General features: G+C 44.7%; 1 protein-coding gene across 1 annotated transcript in view; it reads left to right on the top strand.

Annotated features, from left to right (window-relative positions):
* LOC138286616 (peroxisomal trans-2-enoyl-CoA reductase-like) overlaps positions 1-27990 on the top strand; it is a 168671-nt gene that overhangs the window by 95825 nt on the left and 44856 nt on the right. Inside the window, exons 5-6 of the mRNA XM_069227046.1 lie at positions 1553-1649; positions 22024-22134. Coding sequence (XP_069083147.1) covers positions 1553-1649; positions 22024-22134 — 208 coding nt within the window. The remainder of the gene's footprint in view (positions 1-1552; positions 1650-22023; positions 22135-27990) is intronic.

Genomic DNA, 27990 nt, shown 5'->3' with positions numbered 1-27990 from the left:
CCATTTCCAGACAACACATGTGATTTAGGTTATGAGTGTTTGAAGTTTTATGTTTGGGTTCTGTTCCTTTTTAAGTGTCCACTCTTCTGCCCCTCCCTTCTTGCTCTAGAAAAGCAGTCTCACAGCAGGAGTGTCTCCAAAGCTGATAGTCCCACTACACAAGCCCCGGGATTGATTAGAGTTCACACCTGGGTGTCTGCCACAGTGATATGTGCCTCAGATAGTTAGTGCGGGATCCCCAGCCCTTATCTTTATTCCCATATTGCCCCATCTACTTCCTGAGATTGCCCAGGCCCTTTCCTTGTTACCTCTCACTGAATCAAAGAACATCCTTTAAAGTCTACAGGGAAAGCATTACTTTCCCTTCTTCAGTCTGTGTCCTACCCAGCTTCCAGGAATGACTCAATACACACTTCTGTCTGGGGGTTTCTCTACCTCCTCTTCATGCTTATTCATGCAGGCCTGGGCCTCCCAAAATTGGAATCCAGGGCCCACCATGTATTGTACCATCCACAAGTACACGTACGCCCATTGCATGCATACACAGAGTGCACAGTACTGTTTCTCCTTGTACCGTACCACTCATAGCCACACATACATCCAACACATGCATTTAAATGCATGCACTGGCTCCTTTTTGTATTGTACCCCCAGTAGGCACATATGCATCAGCATATTTATTAAACATGCACGCATTGTACCCTTCCTGTAAAGTACCACTCATAGACATATATACACCAAGCCCCTGGATTTGTCCTCCGTGTACTTTGAAAGTGATTGAGCTTGTAGGCCTTTCTCCAGTGACATAGGTTAAAAATGACCTGTTCACTCCTGATCACTACATGGTATGCTACCACCACAACTGTGCTGCTAAACTCATGGTTAAGGCGGTAGCCTTCTACCACTGTAGGGTAGTTTTGGGTGCCCCTGCCTGTCCACCAAGACAGCAATCCATGATACAGGCTTATGTCATGGCGCACACACATGATCTGTTTTGCTTATGAGGACAAAAGTCAGCATTGGTGATTCAGACATCAGTACAGTTGGGCACTCGGGGCAGAGGTCCACGTTGGTTACCATATAGAGGACTTGCCATCCCAACATCTAATTTAACTCTACAGAGGCAAATAAATATGGCCACTCTGTCTACTACTTGATTTTGCCAATCTATCTAGAATGTAAACCTGTGGTAGTGAGAACCACTATTGTAAGCTCTTTGATTTCCATAGCCAGTTTATACATTCCACCTAGAATTCTCATTGTGATCCACATCTTTGCAAATTTTACACCTGGAAGGTAATTTGTGTGGAACAGCGGACACTGGTTCTGTAGAGTCCTATATTTTCAGTGCCTACTTCCACCCATCACTCAGATTCCACTTGCTGTACTTGATTTCAAATATCAGCACAAGCTACATTATCATTTCCATATAATTCCATTGAGAGAATGGAGCTATTTGCAAGAGTGCAGGTGGAAAGACGTGAGGGAAACCTGATCTAACTGATCTGGTTCTGCTACTGAGAAGTCTTATCTTGTTTTCTATCTTCTAAAGGCACACTGGCGCTGCAAGAGCTGGAGTGGATAACCTGACCAAGAGTTTAGCCATCGAGTGGGCCAGCCGAGGAGTCAGGGTGAATTCTGTCGCTCCTGTAAGTACAAACATATGCGATCTATTTTCAGTTTCTGATGTAGAACTTGGTTAGTCTCTGAGCAGGTGTTCAAGTCGATAAGTCGATCAGTGTTCTATCTGAGAGGATCGAAAGAATGAGTGGTAGATGTAAGAGGACAGGTACCATTGCAAGACCTAGGGCCTCATTCCAAAGCTGGAGGTAGGACCGCCGTCCCCGCCAGGAACAGGATTCCCGACTGGGTGACTGTGGTCGGACTCTTGCTCAGCCACAACAGCACTGACTTCTGCACCGCTGCTGTGATCACGAGTCCAGTTTCTGCCAGCCTTTTCATGGTGGGGACCCCACCTTGAAAAGTCTGCCTGAAACCCAGTGCTGGGAGCCACAAGGGAGACCCTACACTGCCCATGTTGTGGGCAATGCAGGGGACCCCCTACCCAGCACCCTCTGAATCTGCTATGCTATGCAATGGCAGACAGTGCACATTCCGAAGGTGCTGTTGACACCATTTCTGCAATGACATTGGCCTCAGCTCCCTGAGGTTTCCACTGGACTGACTCGTGCAAAACTCTGATTTCAGGGGTTTCCACAGGTCAGCCCAGTGGAAACCTTGTAATAGGGCTGGGGTGTGGGGGGGACAGTTTGACAGGTCAGTGTGTGGGGTGGCTTTTGTGGGTCTGTTGTGCTGTGTTCTGTGTTTTTTTTTTGGCTATGTGCGCAGGTGTGGTGAACAGCGTTAAAAAAATAATTAGGATACAGTAGCAAGCAGTACTGTGCAAGCACTGGTAAGTTGCACTGGATGAATGGACCAGTGCAGGGGTGGGTGTCTTACCTGGTAAGCACAGAGCTGCATCACGTCATAGCTGCTGTACCACAGAAGGTGGTTGCAGTTCTAACTGGAAAAATGGAAAATAAATAAACAGCAGCTGAATCCATCATTGCTGCTGCACACATACCCGAGCATGTTGATGCCTCAGTATATGACCTTAAATGGGGGCAAAACTGTTTTCCTGTTGCTGAGAGTGGATCGTCCCACATCATTAAGATTGTGTTGGCTATCTGCATAGTAAATTCCCCTTGCGCCAGTTCAGTCAAGTAGGATCTTGGAGGTCATCTTTGATTCCAGGGTTTACTTTGACCATCCGGTTCAAATTGATTCCATCATCGGATTCTTATGGTGTGATTCTAAATCTAAAGTACCAGTTCTCAAATGGCATCTGGAAAGGTCGGGGGTAAATGACTGTGTGTGTGTCATGCTTATGGAATCTTCCTTCTTCACTGTGCCACATATCCACGGTGTCCAATTTTAAAAGTAAGTTTGAACGTTTGTTAAACATGCCTGTTGGACCTTAAGAAATTATGTTTCCCAGAGCTATTTTATTTCTTGGTGTTTTCTGTTTACCTGTGTTCTGTACATCTTTAATGTTTGCTGCCTTGATGATGGATGGTTTCCAGCGTTTGTGTGAGACATCTAATAAATACAGATTCGTTCCCCGCTCTCGGACTGGGCCCTGCCCCTAATACTGCAGGCTCTGATTGCGCCAATAACTAAATCCCGCCTGCAGCACCAATAGCAGTCAATTGCCTAGGTGTGAACAGACTGTGCCAGTGGTCAGGTGGGCTGTAGTCCCTTGCCTGTGCAGTGTGAACTTTACAGAGATACAAAGGGAGAGTTGGACTTAAGCATCATCAAGTTGTTTTCTCTCTAAAATATTTTTAATGTATCCTTATAGACAGTAGAGTTCTTACCATTGTGAGACCTATTTATCAGGTCTGGTCACTGATGAATATGCGTAGGCAAATATGAATTTATTTACTTGTTTAATTATATATTGTAGTTTTAAGTGCATGCACTTTATTCTTAAAGTGTTACATACATGGATATCTCAGTCGACAAGTACTTTAGCAAAGTTTGGTAGAGGCTGTCTACTAAAGTTACAATATCAATTTCATGTTGGCTTTGAGGAGTATTGGGACAGGGTTCCTTGTGTTCTGATGTGTGTTCCGAGTGGAACCTATGACATACAGATATCTTAAAGTGAACAGAAGTGTTTACAAATGGGATATGGACAAAACAGTAGGACGCAAGTTTCATTGAACAAATTGAATAAGCCCCCATGCCCCTCTTTTTTTATTTTTTATTTAAAAAAAGCTATTCTCCTACTTAAATCATAATAAACGATGAGGGGGCAGGCTTTGTCATGCAGTGCCTTAAGGATTGCCTGACACAGTAGAGAGGGAGAGGCTGAGCCAGGCAAAAATGATGTTAATTGATATGCATTTCCTTGATTTTCATTCCCAAAGAGTTTAAACATTTGAAACAAAAAAAAATAAAAACCCTAAAACCTGCTTTGTGGAAGTCAGTGAAAAAGGAACGTTGCATTTTCTTGCCTTCACTATGGGAATAGCTTTTACACTAGATTCCATAACTAATCAATATAGAAACTTCTGAGGTCTCTCAAGCCATCCTGCTTGTCTACTATTCAGCCTGAAAGTACATGACCACATCGTGCCTGCGCTGAAGGCCATCCACTGGCTCCCTTTAAAGGAAAGAGGACATTTCAAGTTCACACACCTTGTTAAGTGTCATAGAAGACTGAGCTCTGATTTACCTGTCAACGTTGTTTGTCCCTTCTCTAGAAACCAGGTTTCTCATGTAATCCGATGTTACCTTCTCTATATTTTGTTGCAAGGAATTCAGGGGAATAATCTTTCCTGTGCAAAGCCGATCCTTGTGGAGTGCTCTGATTATACACACAACTTTCTCAGATTCAGGAAATTACTATTACTCTATTTGATAATACCATTCTGAGGGTGTTTTGCTTTACTGCTGACCAAGCCAAAATACACACACTGAAAAGAGTCAAAAAGAATCTCTAGAATGCGCTTCTTAGTCTAAAGAAGACATTTATTAAATCACTCTGCAAGGCTCGTAAAGGAAGGTCAGTACAACCGAAAGTGCACCTTTTGAAATGTGCTCAACAATAAAGTGAGAACATGTTCAAAGAATCTTCAATCTTGAAACCGCATATATATACATGCAAAGCTACAAATACCTATATATATATATATATATATATATATATATATATATATATATATATATATATATATATATAAATATATATATATATATTATATATATTCGTATACAATGCAAAGCATATAATTAGTAACAATTCATCACCATGGGGCCCAGCTGCTTCTTCATCATTCTCTCAGTAGCTTCAAGCCATAGACTCTGAGATCAGCTGCAGAAGAGAAAGCGAGATCTGCCCTCATGGGGTGTGGGGCATTTGACGTCAGAATCCTGACCGTAGTCTCTGAATCTCCCACTGTCAATCCTGGGTCTCTTATATACCTTAAACAAGCCAAAGGGGAGAGTTCTAGAAAACATCCCCCGCTCCCTCCTTGTTATTCAGAAATGCTGGTTACTTCAAGTTAGTTTTGAAAGGAACACGTCGGAATTGGCCAAAATCCCAAGGTGCCGTCTCTCAAAACAAAACTGTTCCCTGCTGTACCATAAACATCATCCTAGTACATTCTTATCAGCCTAAGCCCTTGGTGAGAAAGAACACGTAGAATAAAAACATGAGCAAAAAGCCCATTGTATAACGAGAGCATGGAAAAATACGTGCAGCTTTTAACATGGCGGTGGCTAATGCTAACATAAAGTCACTAGGCAAACATGAAGCTGGTGGTCACTAATGTGACGTGTGCCGCTAGGCTAAGTGCAACGTGGAGTCAGTGGTCAAAACACAAATATCATTGCAGAGGGCAGTTCGTTTTGTACAGAACTTAATCAGTTTTCAGTCTTCTGTGTATCTGGTTCACTGCACTCTGCGGTTACTATATGGATTTTTGCGGTGCTTTAAAAACAAATATATATACTAGACTAGCACTGCAATGCCCATGTCAAAGAAAGGAGACAGGCGTAAGGATTACCCTAATATTTAGCAGTGTAGATAGTCTATTAGCTTCTGAGGGGTCTGAACCTTGATTGAAAGTCTCTGAGAAAACCGTTTTGTTCCAGTGTCCTGAAAGTTGCCAGTTGACTACTCTTTCAGGAAGCTTTGAAACACTGACTAAGTAGGGGAAAGGCTGGTAGTTTGAAAGATTACCTAGGTACGTCAAATTTGCTTAACAACTGGGGCGGTGATGGCATTTGTGAGGTATTGAGTCCGTGGGGATGTATTTAGTCTAGTTGGTAATGTTAACAGTGCACTGAGACCCAGGCCAATCATCTGCATTACAAACACCCTAGGACGGGCAGGATTGTTTTGAAAGGTATCAATATGTTTTTTCCTATTGTCATCAGTAAGTGAGAGAACTAACAAATGGGTAAAGCGGGCACTTACAGTTGGATGAGGGTCATCAGACAAGGGAATGTTGGAAGAGACGTTCTCTTTTAAAGCAACAATTGTTTAAGGGGGAAGGCTCCAAGCCTAGCCAGCTCAGCAAGTTTACCAGGAGGCTTGTCATGAGACTATGGGTTAGCATTTCTATATAGGCGTGACAAAGTTATTATTTTTTATTTTGTCCTTGCTGTGCTCATCCGTTGTAATGATTTTCAAACTGATTTCTTCCACCAGGGACCCCTCTATCATATGTTTGCCTCATTTCCTAACAGTAGACCCCTTGTTAGACAAAAAATGCATCACTAAGCATAGGATATAAAAATTTGTATTGTCATCTTCCTTATTTCGGTTTAGGTATAACATCTAACAGGCAATTCTGTGTAATGACTCAACCCAGGCACCCGTTAAATGTTTGAGCCTTGACATTATCTTTCCCTAGTGCACTGATTATACCCTGCACGTCTAGGTCTTATGTAGGAACAAGGCCTAACCTTGTGGGTACACATTTTGGGAACGCTGAGGATCTATTGGGGTATATTCTATGTGGTCGGGTAGGCACCAGGTATGTGCGGTGTAGTTAAAGTGCGTCGCATTGACGCTAGTGTTACTTGCTAGATCTTGCATCTGTGTGCTGGTCCTCTCAGTCTGCATCCATCAGGAGAGTATGCAGTTCTCTCTTTCTTCCTTACCTTCAGTGCAGACCGTAGTCTATCTGCTTTCAGTGCTCTATATAAACTTAAAACTGGTCTCCTTTCCGATGCACTCTCCAGTAGCAAGTCCATTGTGAGGGAGGTCTGTGGTATTGACAAAGTCTTTCCAAATGTCTTTGTTGAAGTATATTTCAACTGTGGGTTGGTCTTCATGGCATACATGTGGAAAAGTGTCTCCAAATGAGATCCGGTGAGCCCAGAAATAGTTGTGTGAAATCAGGTGGCCAGAGTTTAAAGTTGGAGGAATATAATGTACTGTGATAGAAGAAAGATTTTTTTAGAGCAATCTTTCATTGGTCTGGGTCTCAGTGAAAGTAAGATTTTCACCCCAAGTCACACTTGCGTCTACCCACAACTTTTGTCTCCTTAGGCAGGGATGTGGAATTCCTATCGCCCGACGCCCGGGACATCTTGTTTGGGGTCAAGGGCAACAAGTTTTTATGTTTACTTTGTCCTTGGGACAAGTAGGCCCAACCCCCTGCAGCACAAACCCTTTGGCTGCCTGTTTACAGAGAGTGGAACTCTCTGCAGTTGAGGTAATGTGTTTCCGAAAGATAATGCTGTTCGAACTTGTATTTATGGTTCATTATTTGAAAGCCTTCATTATTAGGGTGAGTGCTGTAAATAAATGTTTTAAGGTCACACTTCACTACTGACGTAGGTTCCAGTACAAAAAAAAAGAAAATTACTGTATACACATGTTTGAAAAGTTTAGGCTATGAGGCTAAATATAATGCTCCCAGAATGCTCTCTGATTAGATGCAAATGAAGTGTCATTTAGTAAAATGTGTTGATGCATGCTAGTATTTCCCAAAAATATTTCTAATGGAAAATCAGTGTAACCATTTTCAACACGATTATGGGAAGCATGAAAATAAACAAACACTGACAAAGCCAACTAATCTGACATATTTTTATAAGTCTTTTTTAGTTTCATCAATGCGTGTCTTGTTTTGACATGGCTTTTGTAACACTTTATTGCTGTGGGAGCTACCAGGCCCTCAACATTGTAACAAACACTGGCAAAACCCCCCAAAAAAGTTTTTGAACTCTAAAAGCACACGTTGCCACCAGCGCATAACAAAGGCCCCGCAGCCGCCCTCCAGGGGGCCCCTTCAGCACAGCACCTGCCCTGAGTGAGTCTGGAGAGGGGGCTCCTCCATGTTCTTTGCAAAGGGGCACCCTCCAGTTTCGTTACGTCACTGATTGCCACTGTAGTTCCTGACACTGAACAAAACTACTTTGTGTGGCAATATGCTCCTTGTGGAAGAGCAGAATGCGATCACTCACAATAAAGCCAGCCGAAAGAGAGAGAAATAGAAGTTTAATATAAACAAAATGTCTTTGTTAACACCAGACCTAATTAGGGACCAAGACGCACATCTAGGTAGCTTTTTGCATGTCGCAAACAGCGACTTTCGCTGTTTGCGACGTGCAAAAAGCACATTGCGATGCACAAACCCAGTTTTGCGATTCAGTAACCTGGTTACCGAATCGCAAAACGGGTTTGCGACTCGCAATTAGTAAGGTGTGTTCCCTTCCTAATTGCGACTCGCATTGCAATGTAGGATTGTTTTGTGACCGCGAACGCGGGCGCAAACCAATCGCAGTTTGCACCCATTTCAAATGGGTGCTAACACTTTCGCAAAAGGGAAGGGATCCCCATGGGACCCCTTCCCCATTGTGAATGTCACTGTAAACATTTTTTCAGAGCAGGCAGTGGTCCTGCGGACCACTTCCTGCTCTGAAAAATAGAAACGAAAACGTTTCATTTTTTGTTTTTGTTATGCATCTCGTTTTCCTTTAAGGAAAACGTGCTGCATTTAAAAAAAAAAAAACAAACAAAAAAACTGCTTTATTGAAAAGCAGTCACAGACATGGTGGTCTGCTGTCTCCAGCAGGCCACCATCCCTGTGAGGGCCGCCATTCGCGAGGGGGTCGCAAATTGCGACCCACCTCATGATTATTCATGAGGTGGGCATTTGCGAAGCCCTTGCGAATCACAGATGGTGTCAGGGACACCATCCTACATTCGGATTTGCGACTCGCAATTTGCAGGTCGCAAATCTGAACCTACCTACATGTGGCCCCAAATTCTTAAAGAAAGTCACAAAAGTGCACCCATGGTATATGTCGTACCCCTATAAAATATTTGTGAACTGTATTTTAGCATGGGTAAATACGATGTGTAGATTTGCTCATGTAAAAATCTATTGAGCATTTGCAAGTTCATTTTCCCTCCAGCCACTTTCTTCCCAACCCTGGAAGAAGTTCTAATTCTGCCATTGTCAGGAGTAAATGTCCAACCTTTCTTATTATGGGAAAATATTAGAGAGAAGCTGGTAAAAATCTTTAAAACATGCAGGTTAGTAGGTTTGCAGACTCAGAGGCATACCAGCCCTGGAACTATTGCTTACTGCTTCCTCCAGCCCCAGTATGCAGAAAGGTGGCAAAATAAGGAAATTGCTACAGTAGGGATTGAAACTGCAAGTATTCAAGCCATACTATGGTAGTAGCCCTGGCATAATCAGAGAGGCTGTTATCAGAGCACTTACATAATGAGATTGCTGCCATAATTTGTCGCCACACTACATGGCACCAAAGGGACAAGTAGATCTTTTTACAGGACAAGTAGATTTGAGAAGCAACCTGTCCCCTCGACAAGTAGATATTTTAATAAATTCCACACCCCTGCCTTTCTTGCTATCCCATGTTCCTCTTTCCCCTAGTCTCTGGCCTCTCCTCGCCGCTCTGCCATACTCTCATAGCACAAGTGGTTTGTCAACGGATCAGGGATGGAAAAGAAAGAAGTGAACAGGTAAAATGCACCACTATTGACCCTCTTTCTGGATTACTTGGTCAGAGCGATCGTGCCTCTGGTGTTGAGTTCCATATACAAGAAACGCATCCTGGTGAAGCCACAGTGGGAGGTCTCAGCTCTCTTAGGTAGCAACAGTCTTAGGGGCGAAGAACTAGGACAATTCTATCGCTGGCTGAACCACTATACATGCAATGTTGTTGCATTGGTCCACATAGCCCCTAGGCCATGATCTCACCTTCTGGTAGTACTTAGCGTCTTCTGGGGGCCAGTAACTACAAAAACATGCAGCCCACACCTACAATGGATAAAGGTAGAGAGTGGATTAATACCAAGCCACTCCACTACACCCCCACCCATCTCCCCAACCATCCCAAGACTATGCCGTCCAATCTCTAGGCCGCGCGGTTTTCCTTGCTCCTTGAGCACAAGGCTGCATTATCTGCTTTCATTTTTTAAAGGGCAGTCGCATAGAGACAGCAGTGACTTCTTCCACTCTGTCCTGAGTGAAGTGGTCAACCCCTGATCTGTATGCAAACAGGGGGGTCTCCAGCTCTCTGATCACTCAGACATCCGGTGTTACAAAGTTGAGTTGCACGGTTTATAAATGCGGGCCACCTACTACCCAATATGTAAATGGGGTCCACGTTTACTACCCAATAGACAAATGGAGTCCACATTAATTTAGGTGTCCTGGACTATTTTGTGTCTGACTGACCCTGTTTTCATGTCTGGATCACCTGTAAAGGTGAGTAGGTCTGGGTAAGTCACTGGACCGGTTTGCCGTTTAAATGCTGACAAGCCAGAAGTCAGACCAGTGAATGAATTGGTAATAGTGGTGGGCACAGTCAGTCACATGTCCAGATTAGATTGGAAAAGCTAACTGGGTGGGTAAGAATTTCTCATGGCAGCCTTGTATATCACAAATACATGAAGTGGGAGCAGTCATGTTTGTTCCAAGCACACTCCAAGATCTTTACTGCCCCAGAATTACTGCATCAGCTGACGAAAATGTAATATACCTACAATAATAGTACAGGGGTATTTGTCATGCATGTGTTCAAATCTTTGCACAATTGGTCAATACTGGATGTTTATTGATGCCCCTTTTAAACAACTCAGAAGAACGAGCAGACCTGCTGACATATGAACTGGTCATGACGAGGTCAAGCACAGATTCCTCCAATGGGTGCATTATTCCCAGGAGTCAACAGCCCTAGTTTAGTGCAGAAATTGTAACAAATTTCAAGTTTGTTCCTAAAATATTTTACTTCTTTTTAAAACAAAAAAAGAAGACTGTGGGTGTAACAACTTTATTAAGTAAAAAGACCTGTAGGTCTATGATTTTTGAAGGCCAGTAGCCCCAATCACTGTGTCAGATAACCTAACCCCACTGTACCCGGGTGACTCAAAAGACTTCTTTGAAGAAAAACAGATTGCACACATTCGAACCCAACACTAGATGGCAGGAGAAGGCACAGCATATGAATCTTCTGCACTACATTTCACAAACAGAGGCTTACACAGAAAGTAACATTTGACTTGGTTGGTATGGAATGCCTGCTTACTGAGAATGTTATGCTCACCATGGTACCTTTTAAAACTGTTAGAAGTGTGTATATATGTGTCTATGCTCAAGCATTTGTAGAGCGCAGACCTAGCTAGAGAGTAATGTAGAAATGAATAAGGACTGGGGCAATGAGTTATGATTTAATCTAGTTTATGTTGAAGCAGGATGTTTGTGTTGGTGAATCCTGTTGTGTGGAAAGTTGGTGTTCTCTGAAGAGGAGATTCCTCACATCAGTTTTGAATTGCAGGAGGGTTAGGAAAGATCTGACTTCAATCAGGATGTCCAAATTATGGTAGGGATGCAGAAGGCTCGCCTTTGTTTGTCAAGCATGTGTGGCATCAGAGTGGGTGTAGGCCCTGCAACACAGAAAAATGCTGGTTTGTGGGACTGGGTCCTGTGCAAATTCTTAGTGTATTCCCAGCCCTTTGGGTTACGGAGCAAAGGGATTGTGAGAATTTGGATTGTTGATTGAGGGGGTGAAACCCTACTCAAGTAATTGCCACTATCCTTATCAGGGTGAACAACAAAAAGTCACTAAATTAACCCGTACTTAACCCTCTAGTAGCCTGGCACAAAAGCAGTCAGACTGAACTTAGGGACAATATGTGAAGTATGGAGCACAGAAACAGTACTAGAGTGAAAATACAACACAAGAAAATGGCAATAAGCTATTTTAAAAGTAGACAATGCAAAAAAATCAACAGTTCCTGGGGGAGGTAAGTAATGGTTAGTTTGTCAGGTAAGTAAAGCACTTTCAAGTCTAAGTTCCTGGTCATAGCAGCCCACCATTGGGGGTTCAAGGCAACCCCAAAGTTACCACACCAGCAGCACAGGTCTGGTCAGCTGCAGAGGTCAAAGAGGTGCCCAAAACATATAGGCGCCTATGAAGAACAGGGGTGCTCCGGTTCCAGTCTGCCAGCAGGTAAGTACCTGCATCCTCGGAGGGCTGACCAGGGGGGTTTTGTAGAGCACTGGGGGGGACACAAGTAGGCACACAAAACACACCCTCAGCGGCACAGAGGCAGGATTCAATGGAGGGACCCGGAGGTCACTCTAGCGGTGCAGGCAGGGCACAGGGGGGGCTTCTCGGGCCAGCCACCGACTGGGCTAGGCAGAGGGTCGCCTGGGGGTCACTCATGCACTGAGGTTTGGTTCCTTCTGGTCCTGGGGGCTGCGGGTGCAGTGCTTGGTCCAGGCGTCGGGTTCCTTGTTACAGGCAGTTGCGGTCAGGTGGAGCCTCTGGATTCTCTCTGCATGTGTCGCTGTGGGGGCCCAAGGGGGTCTTCTCGGGCTACTCACAGGGTCGCAGTCGCCTGGGAGTCCTCCCTGTGGTGTTGGTTCTCTGGATCTCAAGCCGGGGGCGTCTGGTGCAGAGGGTGGGAAGAGTGAAGTCCTTGAAGTTGTAGAAAAGTTGCAAGTTTGTTGCTGGTTGTTAAGCAGAGCCGCTGCTCACAGCAGTTTCTTGGTCCTGGGATCCAGGGCAGTCCCCTGAGGCTTCAGAGGTCGCTGGTCCCTGTTGGATGCGTCGCTGGTCCCTGTTGGATGCGTCGCTGGTTCCAGGTTTTGGAGTCAGGAGACAAGCCGGTAGGGCTGGGGCCAAAGCAGTTGTCGTCTTCCGTCGTCTCTGCAGGCTTGTAGGTCAGCAGTCCTTTTTAGTTCAGGTTGCAGGAATCTGATTTCCTGGGTTCTGGGGTGACCCTAAATACTAAATAATAACTACATCCTCTTTGTGCCTCCTCCCTGAGGGGGGGGGGGCACATCCTTAATCCTATTGGGAGAATCCTCCAAACTTAAGATGGAGGATTTCTAAAGGGAGGGGTCACCTCAGCTCAGGACACCTTAGGGCTGTCCTGACTGGTGGGTGACTCCTTGTTTTTCTTATTATCTCCTCCAGCCTTGCCGCCAAAAGTGGGGGCAGTGGCTGGAGGGGCGGGCATCTCCACTAGCTGGGATGCCCTGTGGCGCTGTAACAAAAGGGGTGAGCCTTTGAGGCTCACCACCAGGTGTTACAGTTCCTGCAGGGGGAGGTGAGAAGCACCTCCACACAGTACAAGCTTTGTTCCTGGCCACAGAGTGACAAAGGCACTCTCCCCATGCGGCCAGCAACTCGTCTGGTTGTGGCAGGCTGGCAAGAACACTAGTAGTCGAATTGGTATTCAGGGGACATCTCTAAGATACCCTCTGGGTACTTTTTACAATAAATTCCACACTGGCATCAGTGTGCATTTATTGTGCTGACAAGTTTGATACCAAACTTCCCAGATTTCAGTGTAGCCATTATGGAACTGTAGAGTTTGTGTTTGATAAACTCCCAGACCATATACTCTTATGGCTACCCTGCACTTACAATGTCTAAGGTTTTGCTTAGACACTGTAAGGGCATAGTGCTCATGCACATATGCCATCACCTGTGGTATAGTGCACCCTGCCTTAGGGTTGTGAGGCCTGCTAGAGGGCTGACTTACCTATGCCACAGTCAGTGTGAGGTTGGCATGGCACTCTGAGGGGAGTGCCATGTCGACTTAGACTTTTTCTCCCCACCAGCACACACAAGCTGTGAGGCAGTGTGCATGTGCTGAGTGAGGGGTCCCCAGGGTAGCATAAGACATGCTGCAGCCCTTAGAGGCCTTCCCTGGCATCAGGGTCCTTGGCACCAGGGGTACCATTTACAAGGGACTTATCTGAGTGCCAGGGTTGTGCCATTTGTGGAGACAAAGGTACAGTTTAGGGAAAGAACACTGGTGCTGGGGCCTGGTTAGCAGGGTCTCGGCACACTTTCAATCATAACTTGGCATCAGCAAGGATAAAAAGCCAGGGGGTAACCATGCCAAGAAGGCATTTCCTTACACTGTTCTACATCCCTGGTGGGGGGTCTGCCTTGGCCCTAGATGCCTGCAAACGCTGGGGTAATTAACTCTTGATACCTGATTCTGCACTCAGGAACTAGGATATCTGGTCTGTCTTGTCCACAAGTGGCATCTAATATGGGCAAACCTAGGCAGGCGGGGCCCTCACAGAGCAATACCATAGGCCAATATGCAACCATGGCACCTCCAACGCAGCGCTTTACAAGGCAGATACCAGGCAGGGAAACTGATGAAACTGAGGAGGAACCTGCAAAAGCAGAGCTGCTAGCTGCCATACGAGGCTCCAGGGAAGCATTAGAGGGAAAGATCGAAACCGTAGCAATTGAGGTACACCTCCTACGCAAGGTCTCGGAAAAAGTACGAGTAGCAGAAGCATCCATAGTGGAGCTACAGGCAGAGGTGGCTACTCTTCGTAACAGGTAGCAGTGGTCACATCTAAAAATGGGGCACTTGAAGCTCTAGTGGAGGATGCAGAGTGTAGGTCATGCCGCAACAATGTGCGACTTGGGTTTCCTGGAAAGAGGTTGGGGGGGCATCCACCATGCAATTTGAACTGTATCCACTCCACCTTAAAAGCAACAGGCTTATCACCCATCTTTGCCATTGAAAAGGCACATCGCACACTTGTGTGTCCCCCAGGCCAGGCGCTCAACCTTGTGCTATCATTGCTTATATACTGAATTATAAAGATTTTGACTGTGTACTCCGAGCGGCCCGAGAGACTGACTCAGCTCGCTTTGAAAATCAAAAGATTTCCATTTATCCAAATTATACCAACAGGATGCAGAACTAATGGAAGGTCTTCCTTGAAGTCAAGGCAAAACTCAGATCCCTGGGTGTTAGATATATGCTGTTGTACCCCTCCAGGCTCTGGGTAATTTCTGGGGGTAAATCACACTTTTTTGACACGCCGAACAATGTGTGGCGGTGGTCAGAGGGGTGGGACAAGGTGCCGAGGGATAGAGCCAATTTTAGGCCCTCTGGTTCCTGTGACACTGCGGGGATGCATGGTCCCACCTGGAGACCACAAGATGGTACTGCAGTGGAGGACGGCCTTCCCTCGGCTGAGAGTGGGCTTCAGGGAGTGGTTATCCAGGATTATGGCACAATGGCGATTGCTCCCTCTGCTCGGATGTCTCCTGTAGAGGAGGGACCACACTCTCAGGAACATGAACATATAAAATTGTCCTAGGCTCATTAATGGGCCACTGGGCGACCTGTCCAGACTATATTTAAGGAATTTGCATCACATGTTTCTTCTTTCCTTTCTATGTGTGGCGGGGGGAGAGGGTGGGTAATTGTAGACTGTTGGACCAACTACTTCAGAAAGTGTTACACACTTAACCTATCCGAAAATGAACGTTAATGCTTTATGAATTGTGTAACTCAGTTACCGACATGGTAATACACCCTTAGTGTGGGGAGAGTCCTTCCACATAGGTGGTTGGCAATGGTTGGGGTGTTGGGTTTAGGCTGGGTGTCCCAACAGTGTTTGTAATATTGGATCTGCAGCAAATTTATTTATGTTACTGCTTCTCCTGGGCGGGGGTTGGAGCTTTCTGCATCAGTTTTGATTTAGTTGAGACTAAGTTTTTGATTGTTAATCCAACACCCATGGAGGCTCGTTATCATGGTCCCTGCGGAAACTTTCAGCCCTGCAGCGGGGGACTGTAGGGGAGGTGGGTCCCACTTTAGGTGGGGGAGAGAGAAACACATGAGCGCATGGTTGATCTACCGAAAGTGATAACTTCAAATGTCAGAGGGCTCAGAAGGTACATAATGCGATGCAGTACAGATTGCATGTCTGCAGGAAATACATCTGATGGAGGAGGAAACACAAACATTGGGGAAGAAGTGGTGGGGAAAAGTATTTACATCGACATACTACTCTTATGCACGGGGAGTGGCTATATGGGTGGCTCCTGGGGTCCCCTTTCGGCAAATGTACAGTGAAGCCTACATGGAGGGTCACTACCTACTTCTGAAGGGCACACTGGATGGAAAGCCTATCACACTTCTAAACACTTATGCGCCCAACTTGGAAGACCGCATGTTTTATGATAGAAAGCTAGATTTGTTCAAGATGGCGGTGGACACTCCCATAATTTGGGGCGGAGATTTTAATTGTGTGCTGGAAGGTGACGGAGACCGCTACTTGCCCAAACAGGGTACTAAGCCACTCATGGTCAGATCCCTCAAGAGGGATATGAATTGTTTGGGACTCCTGGATGGTTGGAGGGAACTGCACCCCTAGCAACACAAATGCACATGCCATTCAAAAATGCACAACACATATAGCTGTCTGTATGGATTGTTTCCTCCTGGGTGGATTAACTATGTCACAAATGTCCGCAGTTAAGCCTTCAGGTAGATTCCTGTCAGATCATGCACCTGTTTTGTTGGCCCTGCTTTGGGTAACCAGGAGGGGAGGGCAGCGCATGTGGCGTACTCCCTCTGACTTCCTTTTGGATATGGTCTGCCGCAAAGCTCTGGTTTCATCCATATAAGATTATCTCAAACAAAATTGGGGCACCATGCAGAGCAGAGCAGTGGAATGGGAAGCATTGAAGGCTGTGATTAGAGGAACGTGCCTGGTAACTATATGTGGAGTGATGCGCCAACTGTGAGGCTGGGTTCTAGACAAGAGAAGAGAGATTGGCACCCCTACAAGGTGGGGAGACACATTTTGCTACTGCACACAGTGGCTTACTGAAAATGCACCAGGACATGAATGAGCTCTGGAACAGGCTGGACAGGATGACTCTGAGGACATCGTCAGAGGCTGCATAAAGTGGGGAATACGTCAGGGCGCTTACTGGCATGGATACTCCAGAGGGAGGCCGAACCTCCTTTCTTATACCTTATAGATGCAGTGAGAGGGACGGTCCCAAATAGAGGGGATATTCTGGCCGTATTTGCAGAACATTTCAGGGCTGTAGGCCTCAAAAAATCATTACAATTTTATTAGACCTGCAGGTCGAGTAGCTTGAACAATCTGCTCGACCTAACTATAATGTTCTTGTCCCAGAAACGGGTCTCAAATTGTGTGATCCTATGCAAATATTGTATTTGACAGTCACCTTTTTCTTCATTCTCACATGTGAGTGCGCCTTCAAATATGCGAGTTCACCATTTATGCTGTAAAAAAGTCTTCTTGTTTGATTAAATATGCTAAACGTTTGCTCCATGGATATAAATGTAATAAAACTAGTCCACATATATGGTACCCATGATCCATGCATGAATTGCCCCTTAGTTTACTAATAGCTTTGCCATCAGGGCAGGAGTGTTTCTCAGTTTGTTTAAACGCTCACGCTTAATAAATCTATTACTAAAGTATGATGTGGTAGCACACTGTCACTTACAGTACATTTCCAAGAAATGTCCAAAAACCTTCCCACTAACTTGCAGCTTTACTGTTAAAACTATATAGTGTACTAACAATAATCTGTGAAAATTAGGTTTTAGAAAAAATATTTCTCATTTGCACATCAACAAGTAAAGTTTTTTTCATCCTATTAAAATATTTTTTTCATCACACAAGTACAAAAAAATAGTCTTTCCCCATCTACTGAAATATATTTTGAAATGTTTGTTAAGTTGACTTAGCTATATAAGTGTTGTGTGTTAGGAAAGTCCTGATACCCACAGCCTTTTATTTCACACAGTTCACCTTACAAAATCCTGGAACTCTGCAGTCACAAGGAAAAGTATTTGCACTGCAAGAAGACAAACTGACTTTTGACTTCTGTCTCTGAACACAGAGCAAATGTGACAAGAATAAGATTTAAAAGGCATCTTAATTGCTTATTCAGTTTCTGTCTTAACAGAATGCCTGTTCTTTGTCCACTCGCCAGGTCGAGTAGTTTCTAAAAATAGCTCGACCTCATAAAAAATGACTTGCCATAAGTGGTCGAGTAGATTTTTCAAGCCTGGGGATGTCTATAGCCTGGGTCCTACTGGCTCAGGACGGGAACTTGAAAACATCTTGCGGGAAGTGAATCTTATCCAGCTGGGCCCTGAACAGATGCAGGAACTAGAGGAGGATATGTCATTGGGGGAATTGAGAGAGACCGTGAAATCGCTCACTAATTCAAAAACTCTGGGTGGGTATGGGTTCTCTGTGAAGTTCTACCAAACATATGAGGCCACACTCCTGGCCGAACTGCTGGAGGTGTTCCAGGAGGTGCGGGAGAAAGGAACTGCCAGCTTTGATGGGTGAAGTGAGTATGTGCCTCATGCTGTAACCGGGAGGGAATGCAGCAGAACCCTCCTCTTGAATGCCCCTCACTATGTTAAACTCAGATGTGAAAATCTTCTGTAAGGCGTTATCACCTAGATTGAGGGGAGCCTAATCCACAAAGACCAATGTGGATGTATACAAGCGTGCAGTGCTGCATTTAATCTGAGGCGTGTTGCCCACGTCTTGCACGACCCATCCGGTGACGTGCAGGATTTGGCCTTAGTGTCACTGGACCTGGAAAAGTCACTTGACACGGTTGAGTAGAATTACCTGCTGATGGTATTATGCGGCATGGGCTTTGTGGACAACTTCTGTGCTTGGGTGCACCTTCTTTACACAGAACCCAATGTCTGTGTCAAGATGGGGGCGGGGCAGCTTTCGTAGCCCTGGATGTTGGGCAGGAAAACTAGACAAGGGTATCCCCTATCACCGCTCCTGTTTGCACTGGCGATTGAGTCTCTCGCAATACTGCTGCGCCGGGATATGGACCAATATGGTATTCAAGTGTAGACCTATGTTATCTCTTTATTTGTGAATGATGCCCTCATCTCCCTCAGATCCCCGGAGGAGTTGGTGCTGATGATTCTGAGTTTATTGGCAACATTTGGTAGTTTCTCTGGGCTCAAGATTAATGACCAGAAGTCATTAATGTTTCCCTTGGGAGGACTGACTGGGAAGCAGGCGGATCAATTACAGTAGGTGGGGCTGCTGTGGGAAGTGGAGGGTTTCCGTTTCCTGGGCATATGGATCACCCACATGGAAGAGGCTCCTACTAGTCTTAATGTGGAGAGAGTGGTGGGAGCCCTGGCTAATCTGTTGCCTTTTAGAATAGGCTTCTTATTTCTATGATGGGCAGGGAGGCAGTTGCAAAAATGTTTTTTCTTCCCTGCTGTCTGTACCTTGCCCAAAACACCTTATTTCCGCTTGACTCCAGCCTCTTCCATAAGCCGATAGTCTACTGGTATCATTGATATGGGCTGGGGGCCGCAGCAGGGTCTCCCTCTCCACTCTTCAGAGAAACCTAGAAGATGGAGGGCTGGCAGTACCGGACATACAGTTGTATTATTATGCAGCATAGTTACAACATGCAGCCAGGTGGATATTAGACAGGGATGGGAGAAGTGACTATTTCAGGGCATGTTGGGCGGGGACACATTACTGCAACTCCTGATGAAGGGGGGTAGATCAATGCTCCCGGTCCCGTATCTACTGAAAGCAACGGACACCTTATTGGAACAGGTGGTCTGGAAGATCATTCGTAGAGCACTTTTCGATAGGGAATGGAAGCTATGGGACCTGGCTCCCTTCTGGGCCACTGAGGATTGCAGGTATCTGGAGGGGGGGAGGCTGCTCCTTGACAGGGGACATTTACCCAGGGGAATGTTCTATTTCTTTTCAGGAGGTGCAGGAGACGTTCGGAGTAGGGCCTGGGCAGTTTTGGCAATATGCCAAGCTGGAGAGGGTAGCACGGGAAGTATGGCATGACTTTCCAGCAGCCCCGCAATCATCCGAAGTATTGGGGGGCATGGGAGAGAGGCATGGGAGAAGAAATTTCCGATGCTGACTGGAGACAGGCTTCGGAGCTGGTCTGCACTGTATCATTCAGTTATAGGTTTCAATGTTTGCATTTTAATTATGTGCATCGCACCTACATAATACCAAACATACTGAATAGGATAGATCCTACCAGGGGAGGCTCGATGGAAGAGATGCGGAGAAGGGGCTACATTTTTGCATTTAGCCTGGGCGTTCAGTGGGGATCCCAAAAATAATGGCAGCCACTGAACTTCTGATCACACTATCCTCCAAGTCCCGTCTGTTGGGTATAATAGCTAGACCTAAGGGAGGGGAGATTCCATATTAGCTGGCCCTTCTGTTAGCAAGGAGGAGGGTGGCTATCGAATGGATGGGATTACGGAGGCTGCACTCCGCACAATGGATGAAAGATCTGATGGAAGGGGGGCTGGCGGAGGAACACCACATGTGATGAGTACGCACAGATGAGGGGGCAGCAGCTGAGACTGTATCCTGGGGACAGCGGCTTGAACGATTCATAGATGAGGACTCCCGCTCAGATTCTCCTCTAGAAGGAGGAAGGGTGACTGCCTAAATTTAGTGTTATCTGAACAATGATGGTGACGATCAAATGAGTTCAGGCCACCTACGAGGTTAAAGGACAACTGTTTTGACTAGCTGACTTGAATCATGTATAAATTGCTCAGTTGCTTCCCCATGAAAGGGGGTGCGGACACCAAGGATCACATACTTGTTGTAATTTAACCCTAAAGAGCCTGAGTGTCTAATACCTTCACCCTTCCGTGTAACACAAATCCATTCCATTGCACTGTATGGTTGATTTTTGTTTTGTGATTTAATTTATAAGTTTACTACTAAGAAAACTAATGCAAATAAAGTTCTTAAAAATAAATAATAAAACCCAATGTTATCCCATGGTAGTGGTAGGCCTCGCAGTAATAAAAAACGAATCCGCAAATGGCTGATTCAATTTGCATGATGCCACAGGGGTCTGCAATGCGGGGAAGGAGAGACAGACACTTTCCTAGGAGTCCCTGAGAGGGGAGGCGAGGAAAGAAGAATGTGAATGGACATGGCTAGCCCACTCCTCCAGCGAACTTTCAATGTTGGGATGCAAGAAGGGAGAGATGTTTTCAACCAGTTTTTTCATGGATGCCTAAAATCAGGGGTCACCAAATAAGCTTGGGTGAGGCCAGCTATGGTCTTGTGGGAATCCATGTAAGTAGGCAAAAGGGCAGACCAATTTCTGAAGGATACTGACGTACCATTTAGAAAGTTTCGAACTGACCTCTTAGAAGCAGGGTGCTTGCCATACAGTGTAGACTGCTATGAATTGTAGGTGTGGAGGAATTCGAATAGAAGCGGTCTTAAAGAAACAATGTTTGCCTGACTAGGAGCTAGTTTAGCACAGTGGTGGGAGGATTTGTCTCACTGGGCAAACCAGTTTCCTTCAGCAACTCAAGTTACATTTAATTGCGGAAGGGCAGCTGATTAGATCAGGTCATAAGAACATGCAAGTGGCAAACATCAAAACATTTCCATTTATGGAGGAGTTCACATCCATGCTAACAAGTGCTGTACATATCAAATGGTAGAAAATCCTTTTAACAGTTGGGATGGGTTAAATAAAGGTAGATTGGTTATTCACACTGACTTGAGTAGAGCAACATAAGCATATGTAAGTAACATGCATTTTCTGACACGGTTTGTCAGACTAATGGGGAGGAGGGGTAGGATTGTAGGTGCATATATGGTAATGTGGTATAACACTGGCCTGGACTTAAAGTGTATATGATGTTTAGTGATTGAAGTACAGAAGCAGCCATTACATTGATGAACATTTAGGTTCTGGGTTATCTGCAGTGAATAAATTACATATACACATCAAAACCCATAAAAAGGTGTGGAGGGTGTTTGGACAGAGTCAGTGGGGGCACAGCTAGATAGGTTGGGGTAGGTGTCACAGTAGCAGATGTGGGTACATTGACGAAAGGATGGAGTTAGTTCCATGGTCATTGTGGGATTGTTTTCAGAGAGTACGACCGTACATTAAGAAAATGTGTGTCTTGGTTATTTCTTTTTTGCTTTTTGGGCCTACAGTCTCACTAAAGTGTCCAGAAGTCTTTGTTCAGACCTAGGGCTCCATTTGTCTTTATTTTAGTCTTATGCATTTTGCAAACCTCAGACTCTTAGATACAGCAAGTATCTGATCTTGTTCATCAAAGCACTTGGAAAAGAAGTTACCACAATTCCACTTGTTACCTTTCTTGATTTTTATTTTCTTTTCATACAGGGAACAATATTTTCGGAGACTGCTGTTGCAAACTACAAAGAATTGGGGCAACACATGTTTAAGCAATATATCCCCAAGATTCCAGCCAAGAGATTAGGACTACCAGAAGAAGTGCGTATTTTGAAACAAATATTCTTATGCAACTTTTGGTGACTGTGCTACGTAGAAGTGTTCGAAAGATGCTGAAACTGTACGCACATCAGTGTGCCTTCTCTTCACTGGATTTTCCTCTCTGATCTTTATCCTCTACCTTTGGCTCTTAGCTTCTCTAGATTGTCCGTGTTGCCTAGAACTTTCTCTTCAATGTGGATACCCCTCACCTGCTTCCTCTGCTTTAGTTGTCCAGTGTGAAGCAACATAAACTTGTCCTGTTCTGCCATGTATAATTATATGCATCTCAAAGACAGCTAAAAAAATATCTTCCCTTACCTTTTTTTAAGACTTTTTACACCTTCTGCTTGGCCATGAAATGTTTTTTTTCGACTGGGCTCCCTTGTAGGGAATCTCCAGTCTGGAGCTCCCCCACATCTGCATCACAATCCCACTCGTCCTTGGCCTGTTTCTCAAACCCCTCGATTACTGTTTCTGTGACAAGGTCACACTGATCGTGCATGGTGCCACTGTGGGGGGTGTTCCATGCTTAAGTCCATTGAGCAAATTTCTAGCTACAGGTGTGCCCCAGAAAACAATGAGCCTTGAGATGACCAGGACCCTTCTGTTCTGCCAGTTCATCTGGTCATCACTTATCCTTTCCACTAGGGGGCTCATTAAAACAGACCCATTGTGTGGGAAGGGAGTATTACACCTGATAAATACTGGTGCTACAGGGAGTAGTATTTATCAGGTGTAGAATTACTACAGAATTCTGAGTTTGCCAACATTGCTGGTTTCCCTCATTTCAAACCCCTATGTGCATTGGAATCGGGCTTATTGGCCGTCTTGAAATGAGAGCATAAGTCTTTCATTTATTCCTTGCTTACAACTCCCCACTCGTGGGCCTTCTTGCTACACCTCTCATCTATTATTTGTACATCCACCTGTTACAATGTGTGTCATATGTAATGTGATGTGGATGCTATGTTGGTCAATTCATAAAACTGCATGTCCCCCTCCTCCCCACCACCATCAGTTTATTTTAGAAACCGGTGTGCTATCTGATGAATGTGGGGCCATTTTATAATATAAATGTTTATTACCGAACATGTTATTACAGCAACTATTGTACGGTTAGTTAAAGCTTTCACTAGGTTTTAGGATATTTTATTGACTTTGTATCTAAGGCCCAGGTACAGCATAGCCTTGTCTTGTATTATTGCAATATCAGTTGTCATTGAGTCATCAGCACAAAAACAACTGGTCATACTGTGTTGGAGACCTGGTTAACTGAACCTGTGAAAACCAATATCTGCAGAAACCATCGAACAGAAAGGTGACTTAATGTGCACAATACAGGGTTACCAAGGGCCACTCTTTCAATGCAACTGCATAAATCACACATCATGCCATGTAACCATAGGATGTATGCTGGTCACCAGTTCTATGAAGTAACATGCTTGACTCATTCCTGTAACTGAGGTAACCCTCGTTCTTGGTCCTGGAAAGTGATAGAAACAACAAAGATCACCAACTTTAAATCATAACCGCATCTGCAATTCTGTGCTGTTTCAGGAATATAAAAGTCTGCTATTGCCTGCCTCTACCATTTGTGTGGGTTCAGAGTGGTGCATCCCACGGCTGTGCTGTTGGCGGTTCCCCCAGTCATCTCTTCTCTATGCAATGCACAGCTTTCAGCTTCAGACCGATAACTCTGCTTTTCTCCTTTTAGTGGATGTGTGGATGTTCTGGGGCCCTTTCATAAAAGGCAGTAGCTTTCTTAGCTGGGAATAAGGCTAAGTTGTTGAATTTCAACACCACTCTGCTCCATTTAGAACTAGGTACAGCCATCGATGTGAGCCCCCCGTGGGAAGTCCAACATTATATGCCAGTGGCCCCCAATCCCCATACAATCCGAAGCAGCTCCTGAGGAATGTTACTGATCCTTTGAAGTGGTAAATACTCCCTAAGTAGCATGCGTTTATATTTACATTAAATTGTAAGTATTTGAATCAACCATTAGAAGAGACTGTATAATTCAGAGTATATTGTTATTCATTGTTATCAAGCTGCCTTCCTTGTTCTACTTTCCATACATTTTGCACTGGATCCGGGAATAGTCCTGCAAGCGCCGATGGAGTTTTGTTTCGCCAGCTAACTTTTATTTCCCATTGTTTGTAGGGCTTGAAAAACCGCACAGGTTTATGGTGTATCTTTGCTAATTTTCCATTACTGTGTTTTTTGGGTTTTTTTTTTGTGTGCATTAACTATTCTCCATATCACAAGGACTGGCCATTGTGTAGTCGGTCCGCGTCCTCCTGGGCCTGGTAGTTCACTGGTTTACCTTCACTGAATAGATCTGCCACCAGTGTGATTGCCGCCTATTCCCAGTGCGCTAGGTCACCTGCAGTACATGCACCATGGTACATGCAAGGCTCCTGCTCCGCTTCAGGCAGACCAAACTGGTCTGGACTAAGCGAGGGATACTCTTATGCCTGACAAAGTTGTGCATAACTCACTTCCTGCAGTCGGGAGGGTTTTGGACCCTGTTTCAGGTAAATGGTGCCTGCCTAATCAGGGAGATGTGCATTGGAACTGAGCAGCTAGAAATTAGCACTCAAAATCTGGAGCTGCTAGTATGCTTTTTTCCATAGACAGTGATAGCCTACTACTGCCAGACCACCATACTGGGTCACATATTAAGGTGTTTTCTATTAATTACTAAAGGAAGATTGGCAAAGTAATATAGCAGCTGTGGCACAAACCACCATTTTCGCCAGCACTGTTTGACCTGTTGTTGAGTGATAGGTTTGTCCACAGTGTTATTTGTGATCTTGAAGCATATCGCAGCTCCTAGATTGACATCCAGTAAGCCACCCTCGTTATGATATATTTTGAATCCCAGATAACAGTGTCTTTCCAAGTGCAACTCCCTGCCATCTAAATTAACCTTTTTCTGTGGTATTGTCAGATTTAGTGGAAATACATAAAGTTTATTCCAGTTGACCCCCAAGCCTGATATTTACTTGAAACTGCTCAAGGAACATGATGTTGAGATCAAGTGGGAGTCAACATCTTTCATATACAACAACATATTGTGGGTTACCCTCTGTCTCCCAGTCTGGAGACCCAGCTCTTCGCCTCCTTTTTGCATTTTAACAGCTAGAGGTTCAGTCGGAAGGGCAAAGAGCAGGAGGGTAGCGGACAGCCTTGCCACATCCCACTGCAAACTTGGTACAATGCTGATATAATATAATATGACCGTTGGTCTAGCATAGAGTGGCTTGACCCTTTGGATCATTTTATCTTGATTGTGTAAAACCAGTTATGCAGTAGTAAGCTGTAAAACAGTATTTTCCCTCGTGCTTTACTGACAATTTTCTATTCTGTATTTAAATTTGACATGTCTGTAAACTCGATAGACATCTATACAAGGCTATATTTAAGAGGTCACATCGTGGTTTGGAGAGCAACGCCCTACTAGCCTCATTCAGTGTGTAAGGAAGGTGACCAGTCTCCAGTTCTGACTCGAACAAATTAGCAAATCTGGGAGTCATTTTGGAGAAATATGTAGCATAGAATTATGTGAGCAGTCCATCAATCTAGTGTCTTCCCCGTAGCCAGTTCTAATAGAGCTCCACTGATCTCTTGTTCAGCAGTGGGAGATTCCATTTCCTCTAAATGAGGTGAGACCTGGGGCAGTGGTATGCCTTGTAGGAAGTGATTTATAACCTCATTGCATGGGCTGCTAATGAACCTCCTTGTATTATTCATAGACGGCTACATTAATAACCCCTTTGGAATCTAGTGTTAGCAAATTGCGTGGTTTTATCCGCTGCCCTCCCAAAAAAAAAAACACACACAACACACACACACACACACACACACACACACACACACACACACACTCACTCTCTCTCTCTCTCTCTCTCTCTCTCTCTCTCTCTCTCTCTCTCTCTCTCTCTCTCTCTCTCTCTCTCTCTCTCTCCCTCCCTCCCTCCCTCCCTCCCTCCCTCCCCCCATGTAGGGACTGTTCTCAGTGATTGCTGCTCTTAGCATGTTACCTATAAGGATATTAACTAACAAGCTCTCTATATTAATATTCCCTGGATCCCACTTCTAGTTAACAAGCATTATTCAGGGCTAAACAAGATACACTTCAGTCTGTGAGGTCACCACAGGAAGTGGAATCAAGTTGCTGCTGCTTATAGTTGCTGTCGACCCTCCATTGCATACAAAAAGATCATTGACCTGAAATCAGAGGAACTAATGATAACTTTGAATGCTTTGTGTAATGTACCAAATAATGTAAATGATGATGTGCAAATTATCAACTTGTCTGATCGGCAGCTTACGGATGAACAAATGAAGGTTCTACGATTGGGACTAGGTTTCTGTCCTACTTCATCCCCCAATTTTGCCCAAATACACGTTGATCAATTCAAATTTGTTAGACGCTTGAAACCCAAAAAACACTGAAGAGCAACAGACACACACTATTCCCCCCACACCCTTTGTACCCGCTAGTAATAGAACCATCAGAGACGTTCAGGACATCCACTTACTGATGTCCCTAGAACAGGCAGATCCACCATCCATGGAGGAACTACTTGCACATCTCACCATCACTCCCAACCTAGGCCTATATAGTGGCCTTAGAACGAAATCTGCCTTGACACCTGCTCTTCCTATTGGCAACTCAATTGATGTATTTTATAGGGCGGATACAAAATACCTCTATCGACTGGAGGACAAACACAATCCTAGGAGCAAAAATACAGCATCCAGCCTGAATAGCAGTGAGTTCAGAGCCCTAAATGAACTAAGCAATGATACAAACATAGTCATTCGAGAGGCTGACAAGGAAGGCAGTGTGGTTATCATGAACCGCAGTGACTACATCAATGAGAACAATAGACAACTCGCAGATTGCCAAGCATATGCCAAGCTCAGCGGCAACCCTCCTAGCTCTATCTCTATTATCATTAGTGAGAAATTGACACATTGGCGGCATCTCTGCATTATCACGGACCTAGAATTTAAATATATGCTTAACATGACTGAGTGCACGATGTATGTACATCTTACCTAAAGTATACACAAAAGGTCCATTTCCACCAGGCCGGCCCATTATCTTGGGCATAGGCTCTCCCACTGAACATATCTCAGAATTAATTGATATATACCTCCAACCACTGGTACAAAATTTACCATCCTACATTTGTGACACAAAGCACTTACTGTGCCAAGTGGATGTTATTGATTGGACATCCGAATGTTGGTTTGCCACACTAGACGTCTCCCTATATACTTGCATTCCATTGGAAAAGGGCATCTCTGCACTCACTTACACCCTCTCTGGTAGGGATGCCACTTTTTTTTTAGCATAATGAGATGTTGCTTGAAATTACCAGATTGGTCTTGGAACATAACGTGTTCCTACACAATGGTAAATGGATTCAGGGTGTAGCCATGGGAGCTAAATTTTCACCCTCATACGCCAATCTATATATGGGAAACTTCGAGAAACATCATTATGGGCATCCTGCCCACATGGTTTAACCAACTACATTCTGTACTGGGGGAGGTACATAGATTATATTATTAACATCTGGACGGGAGGTACCAAAAATTTGAACTGCTATGTGACCTCAGTTGTATTGAATACAATATCACTTCACCCAACACATGAATAAGAGACAAATAGAGTTCCTTGATCTCACCCTATATAATAAAGGGAGTAAGATCATGTCCAAACTCTACAGAAAATCCACGGCATGTAATTCGGTCCTGCATGCACATAGTGCACATCCGTCTACTCAAGTTAGTGCTATCCCATTGGGAAAATTACCAGAGTGCGTCGTAACTGCAGCG

Source organism: Pleurodeles waltl, chromosome 3_2 (genome assembly GCF_031143425.1).
Source record: "Pleurodeles waltl isolate 20211129_DDA chromosome 3_2, aPleWal1.hap1.20221129, whole genome shotgun sequence".
In the NCBI taxonomy this organism is placed as follows: Eukaryota; Metazoa; Chordata; class Amphibia; order Caudata; family Salamandridae; genus Pleurodeles; species Pleurodeles waltl.
Note: the sequence above shows the minus strand (reverse complement) of the source record. Positions and strands in the feature narration are given on the sequence as shown.